Below are 9,966 nucleotides of genomic sequence, written 5' to 3' on the forward strand. Positions count from 1 at the left end.
TTGTAAACACAGTTATGACTTACATCTGTATTGGAAAGGCATGTTTTTCTGATGTAACTGGATCAGGAGACATATCAGATTTGCGCTATTTTTAGGCACACACACAGCAGCCAAACAAGCGAATGGTTTCGACAGTTGAGCAAACGTGACATCGGTGAAATGTGTTTTTAAAAGAGCAGCTCTGGCTAAGTGCGGCCATCTCTCTGTCTCATACTACAACTGTGTGTTTTTCATCAAAAGGCTCTGTGCATGTGTATGTGAGTGAGCATGTGTGTGTGATTGTGTGTAAGTGTGTGTATGTGATCAGGTTCTTTGCTGAGGGCAGTCTTCATGCAGGGAAGCTGTGAAGAGTTATGGCTATGCGCATTGAAGCTGAGAATTCTGCAAAGTGGGTTTGTTTTTGCAATGATTTGAAGTTTGCCCTGGGTGTTGATTAATAATAAATATGACCTGGCCTGAAACAGGCCTTAAAAACATGTCATGACACAGGGACAAATCCAGAAAATTAATGGTATATACATGAATTTTTATTAAAGTAAATACGAAAGAACTTTACAAAGATAATAAAAGTAAAACAAATGTACAAAGGCATGTTATTTTCTCTTCGTCATGGAAATTCTGGAAGTTTCTATATAAACCCATCGTGTCAAAAACAAATATATATTTTCTTCATATTTTGGAAAAGAATTGCTGTGAATAAATATCAGAATGATCTGAAACAACAACAACAACAACAACAACAACAACAATAATCATAATAATAATAATAATTTATTATTATTATTATTATTATTATTATTATTATTATTATTATTATTATTATAACAACAACAGTAATAAAAAAGTTTCTTCTCTCATCAGTATTTAAATTTCTACGGAAAATATACCCTAAGGGCTGGACAGCAGTTAGGTCAGTTTTCAGAGGATTTTCTAAAATGAACCTCAGTAAACCTGGCCTGCATTTCTCTGTCTGTTGTTTTTTCTCTACATTTTGCCCATTAGCTGTTGTCTTAGTCATGACTGGATGCCCTTCCTGCTGAGCCACTGAAAGACCATCTCTACCAGGTCTACCAAGGCACAGGTAACAACAGTGACCTCTCGGCTTCTGCGCTTCTAAGTAGGGAAGTTCATAACACATACATCTACTAGAATGATCCCTCTTCAGTCCTGAAGTTTCACATAAGGAAGAAAAGGGGAACATACGTGAGGATGAAAAGTGACATCAAAGAATCATCACACATGCTACAGTTTTTGCTCTCATTAAGCAGCTTGAGTAGTGGAGGCAGCCTAAAGGACCAGAGGAGTTTTGCAAATAAACCAATGCATTAACGCCTTACCAGAAATACAGTTATGTTAACAGATGCATGGTACAACTAAATTCATTTCTGTGTGTGAGAGCCGCTTTAGTCAGGACCCAGGGTTAACACGGTGAGAGGCTAGTTTATGTGGCAATGTTAGAAAGGTCTCCACCTTTTCTCTCTCTCTCTCTCTCTCTCTCTCTCTCTCTCTCTCTCCCCCCCCCCCTCCCTTGTCCTTTCACTGGGCTGAGTCAGAGTCACTGGAATCCAGACTCGCCTGTGTGGGTGTGGTGGTTCTGCCAGGTCGTGTGGATCCACTGTGCAGGGTCTGTGTGCTTCTCCTCAGGCTCTCCAGTGACTGCAGGAAGGACCTCCTGGCTCTCTCCTCCTCCAGTGGGGATGCCCCCTCCTCTTCCACCTCGGCAATTTCTGCAAAGGTTACCGGCTGCGTTTTGAAGCGGGCTTCACGAGGTCGTCTGGGCCGGCTGCGGCCCCGTGCCGGACACTTGGGCACCGGGAGCTGTTGGGGGAACTCCTCCATTGCGGAGGCCAGGAGGTGAGCAGGGAGCATGGGAAAACCCACTGCTTCTGTGGGACGTGCAGCCATAAGTTCAGAAGAAACAAAACACCTTGTGCAAATGCTCTTAAAAATGCAAGAGAGTGAGAAACTCTTTCTGTGTTTCTCTTCCAAAATAAAAAAAGATCCTGGTGTTTTCTTTCTCTTGCTAGAGTGTTTCTTTCTCCCAACAACCTGGCAAAGTGGGACTGAGTGCTGTCCAGGCACAGTGTCCGATCTAAATCCTCGTGTTTGGACTATATCTATGGGTCTCCAGCCAGACTGCGCCGCTGTTTCTCTTGACTCTCTATGTCTCCTTCCCCATGGGACCGATCGGATCAGTGACTGGATTTGCTCCTCTCTCTCTCACTCTCTCTGTCTCTCTGTCTTTCTGTTGCTGTGTGTATCTGTATCTTTGGGCTGGTCTGTGGGTAATTCTGATAGAGACGGTGCCTGTGCAGGCTTTTATAGTTCCTCACTACCCACTCAACTTTACACTCTCCAGTAGCCCCTCCCTCCCTGTGTGTGGAGTCACTGTTCCGGCTGCCATACCAGTCCCCGGAATCAGCCCTCTGAAATAAACATCAGCCACACAGGATAGGAGGAGAGGGGGGAGGTGTTGAGAGAGAGAGAGAGAGAGAGAGAGAGAAAGAAGGAAAGAAGGAGACAGAGAGAGAAGAAGAGAAGAGGGAGAGAGGTATTAAAATGAAGCATAACCATTACTCTGTCCAATCTGTTTAGCAAACAATTAGACTGAGCCTTCATATTGCAGACAGTGTGCATTTCAGCTGGGATGCACTGATGTTTATAAGTATATATACACAACTTACCAGCACACAGGGTGGAGGTATGGATAAGAGTGAGACAGCTGTGTGCATTTGCGTGCATTTGTGTGTTTTGAGGCATTAACAGGAATTCAGTGACGCTGTTTCAGTGCCAGTGATCAGTCATCATTCACCAAAATCATCATCATCATCATCATCATCATCATCATCATCAGTCATCAACGCTGACCTGCCACAATGACTCACCTCAGTCAAACACTGATTATCTCACACAGTGTTGAGCAGGGGGATGGTCAGTGTTACAGGGGCAGGCTGGGACAGTCTCATGCAGGGGCTGGGACCAGTGAGAGCCAGTGGGTTGACATGGCAACATAGAGACCACAGTAACAGAGCCACGTAAGAATCCTAATGAGCATGCCTGTCGTCAGCCCCGTCAGATTCTGTCAGTTCTGGCACAGCTCTAATCATAACAGACAGAGCCACGTCAGCCCCGATGCTCCTAAATGTGTCCTGAGGTTAGATTCTGCTCACCAGCCGAGCGGGAGTTGCCGAGAGGCAAACAAGGTGACATCAGGATCTAAAGTGGTCGTCTTTTCATCAGGCGTTCCAAAGACCATCCCCTCAGGAACTGAGAAGGGAAACCGAATAGGTCTAAATGTATTCCCTCGTACTCCGTTCCACCCTCACACACAGATTCTGCTCTCCCCCTGACACAAACACCCGCTAAAGGGTAAAGGTGAGCCAGAGACCCCCCATAAATGCTCTTGATTCTATTTCTAGATCAGTGGGTTATCACACCCTTGGTTAAACTGACCTGCCAAGCAAGGTCAAGTCACATGATGTCATTGCTTTTGTATTCATGGCAAAGCTGAAATAAATACAAGTTTGTTTCCATAGACAAATATGAAACAGGTTTCCTACAGTTTAATAACATTTAAGACAATCGGCTGCCATCAAGACTAAATACACCGGCCTCTAAACAGATGACAAAAACGATCATGATGGCCCTGGAATGTATGCCCCGTCATTAGACTCTCTGTTACCTGTCTGAGTGCTGACAGGTTATGGGATATCAGATGCTTTGAGTGAACAGGCTTTTGACAGATGCCTGGGTAATCTTCACCCGGACCAGGCTTACGCAGGAGGCCCTGTTTTATGAGCCTAATGTGGTCCCACTGATCTTACTCAGACCTTCATTAGTGGAATGCCTCTGCGGAAACTCTGCGCATTAAAAGAGATAAAAACCCCGGAGCCCCTGGATATGCTCATGTCGACTGAAATACATGAACTTCACTCCTGTTACAAGGCTTCGCCCCAAACTCCCAGTAAGTAATGAAATCTGAGCAAGGTCCCAGGCTGATCAATGGAAAAATGAATGTCCTTGTTTGCATTAACATGGAGGCTTGAGTTTCACTCACATTTCTGGTGGCGCGGACAAAGCTGAGGCTGGGAGATGTGTGTGAGTGTTGGGGGGGGGGGGGGTTGCATGTATTGTCAGGGTTATGGTGATACAGCCCAGTCAAAGAAACTAGAGCGAGGTGTGAGGTTGTTTTCATTTGTTATGTCATACCGAAACCAAGGACATATGTTTGCCTCACACACTGCTAAACATAACCATGCTTGTTTGTTTGTCAGCTTGGGTTAGCTTAGCCGTGACATTAGATCACAACAAAATCTCTCCTTTCCTTCTTTCCCCATATGAAAAAATACTATAGTATACTATAGTATGTACTACAGTAAACTGTAGATTACTATAGCATACAGTACTACACTTTGGTATTTACTGTAGTAAGTTACTATATCCTGTGGTATATTATAGTATACTATGGTTGGTGCTATTATACATTGTGGTATACTGTAGTAGAGTCTATAGTAAGTTACTGTAAATTGTAGTATACTGTAGTAGAGACTACATTATGTTACTATACATTGTGATATACTGTGGTAGATACTATAGTAAGTTAATATACATTTTGGTATACTGTGGTATAAGCCAACTGTAGTAGATACTATAGCAAGTTGCCATACACTGGTGTAAGTATACTGTTTTCACTATGTAGCATACTACAGTATGATGTAATATTTACTAAAACACACACTAGTGCACTACAGTGTTTATTGTGTGCTGTGGTAAATTATAGTCGCCTAACAGGATAGGCCTTAATCCACCATGCACTACACTTCCCATATGAAAAAAAAACTGCAGTACACCCTCCATTTTACTGTAGTAAATATTATAGCGTTTTTGAACCATACTATAGTTATTTTACTATAGTATACCACAGTAATATAACTATAGCATGGTTCAAAAACACTACAGTATTTACTATAGTAAAATGGAGGGTGTACTACAGTTTTTTTTACTGTAGTATACTATAGTATTTTTTCATATGGGTCTCATCTTTCACTGCTCCTGTTCTGACTGTAATCTTACTAAAAAAAAACCCCAAAACTTTAAATTACACTACTAGCTAGAAAGGCTATTCCTCTGATGACTGGGTGTGAATGGGCGGGTTTGTAATTCTACACTAGCAGACTTATCTAAGAGTCATGCTGTCCAGTCCAGAGGTACAGAATACCAACCCTCATTCCACCAGTTATTCCAAACCCACTACGACATGATCCCACACACAGCGCATCACACTCGTTCTCTCAGCAGTACGTGTCACACACACACATATATATAAACATAACACAGTAATATTAATGTTTTTAAAGAAAGCACAGTGATGTAATTTAATAACAATACGGCTAAAAGCAATTGATTTAATTTGTTCGGGCTAACCTGCTGTGTTAAATTATACACTCTAATGAATTCTCCCACCAACACACACACATACACCACACACACTTGCGCATGTACAAACATGTGTAGATACTCAGACACATGCTTCCTTTCCATCAGTTTTGTAGATTTATTAAAATAAAAGAAGAGGAAGAAGAAATCATTGCGGATATGACTGGATGAAGGTGTGTTAAATAACAAGGTGAGTGGTACAACAGGCTGGATTCTAGAATGCGGCTCTAAGGCCTGTCACCATGGTGACTCTGAAATGTCAGGGGGAGAGGAAGTGACAGTGACAGAATCTTACACAGGTCTGTAGTCACACTATGACACACATGTGGCACCAGTCAGGATAGGGGTGAGAAAGGAGGGGTGAGAAAAGCAAGAAAGCGAAATGAAAATGTGATCCAGAGAAGACAAAAATGGAAAAAGAGGGTGTACAGTGTGTCTAGAGACCACACTCCCTTTGGACAAGATACTGGCCATGGGTATTTATAGTATAGAGTAAACTTTTTGAGACAGATTCCCACACAGGCCAGCCCCCTCCATATCTACTCAAATGACCACAGGCCACAAAAACATAACCTTCCTGTAAGATATAGCATGTCAATGTCATCTATTTTTAAAATATTAACAGTAAGAATGACTGATAATGACCTCTCCCTTTCAGTCAACCATTAAACCCACTGCCTTATTGTAAAATGTTTACTGAATACAAAGAGCCATCTATAAAGTATAGTACAGCTGTCCTGAATATGGCTGGAACAATGAAAACTTAACAAGTAAAGGGTGAAAATATGAGCTAAAAATTTGAAATTTTAGTTCAGCCTGTGTGTTGAGAAATAGGTGATTTGATATAAAACAGAGGTTGAGGCTCTGGTGTTGTAGATCTATGATTAGTTGTACACACTGAGAGCTGAGGGAACAGTGATTAGTTGTACACACTGATAGCTAAATGAACAGTGATTAGTTGTACACACTGATAGCTAAATGAACAGTGATTAGTTGTACACACTGATAGCTAAATGAACAGTGATTAGTCGTACACAGTGGGAGCTAAATGAACAGTGATTAGTTGTACACACTGATAGCTAAATGAACAGTGATTAGTTGTACACACTGATAGCTAAATGAACAGTGATTAGTTGTACACACTGATAACTAAATGAACAGTGATTAGTTGTGCACACTGATAACTAAATGAACAGTGATTAGTTGTACACACTGATAACTAAATGAACAGTGATTAGTTGTACACACTGATAACTAAATGAACAGTGATTAGTTGTACACACTGATAGCTAAATGAACAGTGATTAGTTGTACACACTGATAGCTAAATGAACAGTGATTAGTTGTGCACACTGAGAGCTGAGTGAACAGTGAGAGCTGCTGGGAAGAGGAAGAGATTTCCTCTCAAAACATTCCAGTGGGCTGGAGCCATGATATCCATCTGGAGGAACAGGGACACAGAGAACTCTCTGGTCACTTCTTTCTTTCTCTCTCTCTCTCTCTCTCACACACACACACACACACACACACACAGAAAGACACGCATACACAGGCACGCCAGAGACACACTGAATTTAATAAACACAAAACGCATACAGGCTATTGCCCTGCTTTTAGACCTGCCAGGAGAAGCTGCAGCACAAAAATCACAGCACAATGTCCCAGGGCTGTGGTCGATTCTGACGCAGTTACAACAGGACGGCCAAAGCACCCAGTGCTGCTCCAGCATGTTTTACTGGGATCAGAAGTGAACTGGTGAGTCTGAGTCCTGATCATGGAACACATACCAGTATAGTGTAGAGCAGATGAAGCCACCTGGGCCCAGGGATGACCTGGTACCAGGGCACATAGTCACATAGCTGGTGATGTCAGACTATGGTCATGTGACTAACAAAGGCAGTCAGTCTGTGAGGCTTCTGCCAAACACATTTTATGCTCTTTCTAGAAGGCAGGTGTGTGAATAATGACAGTGTATTTGGGGAGTGTAAGAGAGCATAGGATCAATGATACACATGTTAAAGAAAGGGACTTTTTAAATTTTTATTTTTATTATTTACTTTCTACTTTCTATCATTTACTTTTTTATTTTATTCCAATGGCAGCTTGTTTTGAATAGAGCAAGCGAAAAAAACCCACAAAACACTCAAAAGGCATAAAAATATACAAGATATAAAATGAGGCACAAAGAAATTGGGGCACCATGTGGATCACTTTTCCATAAATTACAAAAATCCGACATAACTCCTAAACTGGATCAATACATAACATTCATTTCTTCTCATGACAGATGAGTGGACATTCCTGAAGACAATGTACGAGAAAACAGGAAAGGAACAAAAAAACAGAGCCACACCTGTACACACACGCTCACAGAGAAATGAAAGAGTGAGTTGCCATTAGACTTGACACAGCTTGAGTTTTGACATTCTCAAACACAAAACCTTGACTTTTTCATGCAGGTTAACCTTCACAGACAGTGAATTATGGGAACCCACCATGAACACTTAATTAAAGTGATTCAACAAACCACAACAGAGAAATCTCTGGAAACCGTGGGTAACACTAAACTGGTACTGGATCATTCGCACCCATCCCGGAGAAAGCCTGCTGGGCCATGCTTCTGAACCAGTCCAATCACACACTGATACGGTCAGCCCTGTGGATAAGTCTGAGGTCTATATCAAGAACAGGTTCACAGGTTGTAGTAGGACATAAGTATTTCACAGTTAGGTAGATGACTGGTATAGTTTATATGAGTGATATAGTATATATGACTGTATAGTTCATGAGTGGTATAGTATATATGACTATACAGTTTATATGAGTGGTATAGTATATATGACTGTATAGTTCATATGAGTGGTATAGCATACATGACTATACAGTTTATATTAGTGGTATAGCATATATGACCATACAGTTTATATTAGTGGTATAGTACATATGACTGTATAGTTCATATCAGTGGTATAATATATATGACTGTATAGTTCATATGAGTGGTATAGCATATATGACTATACAGTTTATATTAGTGGTTTAGCATATATGACTATACAGTTTATATGAGTGGTATAGTATATATGACTGTATAGTTCATATGAGTGGTATAGCATACATGACTATATAGTTTATAGGACTGTATAGTTTACATGAGTGGTATAGGATGATGGATAGCGTGATCAGCATTGTACGTCACTCTATCAGTTTGTGTTTGGTTGTTAGGTTCCTGCATTTTAAAGACACTCAGCTTAATGATGGCACTTAGAACTACAGCTCTCACTTATCAGGACTGTCTGTAGTCTCATGTCAGCTCAGTTACGTACGCGTTATTCAGAATGTAAGTCGCTTTGGGGAAAAAGTTGAATGAATAAATGTAAATATAAATGTAAGATGTTTTTGAAATATAAGGATTTTAACTGCAGTCCAATATAACCAAAATATTCTTTAAAAAACAAAACCAAAAAAACCTTTCAGATACGCTTTTTCATAGATGCTCTCTGTTCTTTTGTGTCACTTGAAATGAACCCATTAATCTAACACATTAATGACAAAATACTTTGATGCATAAAACCACTACAAATCAACATTTGTCTTGTTTTTAGAGGAAAAGCAATGTTATGAGTTTATATTAGTGGCACAAAGCCCATACATAAAAACTGGGGAGATTTTATTCTGAGGAGGTAAATCGGTCAGTTCTCCACACATTGAGTCAGCTGCTCCTAAAACACTTTCTAAAAAAAAAACAAGGATCTTAGAATGATGACAGGAAAACAGAGGAATAAACCAAAACAACTGTTCCAGTGCTGGGATGACCTGTTCATGGGTCTGTCAATGGTCTCTGTATTCAACAGGACGGTTGGATTTAAACGGTAATCCATGGCATTTTCCTTCACTTAAACGCAAAGTTGAACTAATGTCATGTGACTGCTTCAGAGGACACAGCTTCATGCTAGTGACCTCATTAATTTCGGCTGTTGTTCCGCTGTACCCGCAGTGTCCTGGGTGGTCTTTAGAAATGTCAGGGCATTCCCATGGTAAAGAGAGTGGAGCTGCTTCACTCTCTGTCTCTCCAGGACCAGCAATGACAGAAAAGCATTACTCAGCTTCTTAGTGAACTCCACTGCCAGCCAACTCGGTCTCCTGAGATCCCGCAGGCCAAGCCTGGGACTACAGGGCAAAGGGCTCCGTTCACCTGATGTCCAGTATGGACACAATGATGAGGCAGACACATACAATCATGCAATATGCAACCATAACTCAAACTCACAGCAGAGGTTCATTCTGGTTTGAGTTTGATCTGAAACCACTCACTCATTATCTAAGCCGCTTATCCTAATCAGGGTCGCAGGGGGCGCTGGAGCCTATCCCAGTGCTCATAGGGCAAAAGGCAGGGAAACAGGTCACCAGTCCATGTGTGGCAGACACACAGACAGACAAACATACTCACACATATTCATACTCGGGGGCAATTTAGTGTCGCCAATTCACCTAACCTGCATGTCTTTGGAGGAAACCCATGGGGAGAGC

The 9,966-nt window shown here is 41.4% G+C and overlaps 1 protein-coding gene across 1 annotated transcript; it reads right to left on the minus strand.

Annotated features, from left to right (window-relative positions):
• Positions 1–837: 837 nt before the first annotated feature.
• c2h11orf96 (chromosome 2 C11orf96 homolog) lies at positions 838–2,266 on the minus strand. The gene has a single exon (XM_030766127.1). The coding sequence runs from the start codon at positions 1,903–1,905 to the stop codon at positions 1,537–1,539; it is 369 nt and encodes a 122-aa protein (XP_030621987.1). The 5' UTR covers positions 1,906–2,266; the 3' UTR covers positions 838–1,536.
• Between the last annotated feature and the right edge of the window lie 7,700 nt (positions 2,267–9,966).

This window comes from Chanos chanos, chromosome 2 (assembly GCF_902362185.1).
Source record: "Chanos chanos chromosome 2, fChaCha1.1, whole genome shotgun sequence".
Taxonomy (NCBI): Eukaryota; Metazoa; Chordata; class Actinopteri; order Gonorynchiformes; family Chanidae; genus Chanos; species Chanos chanos.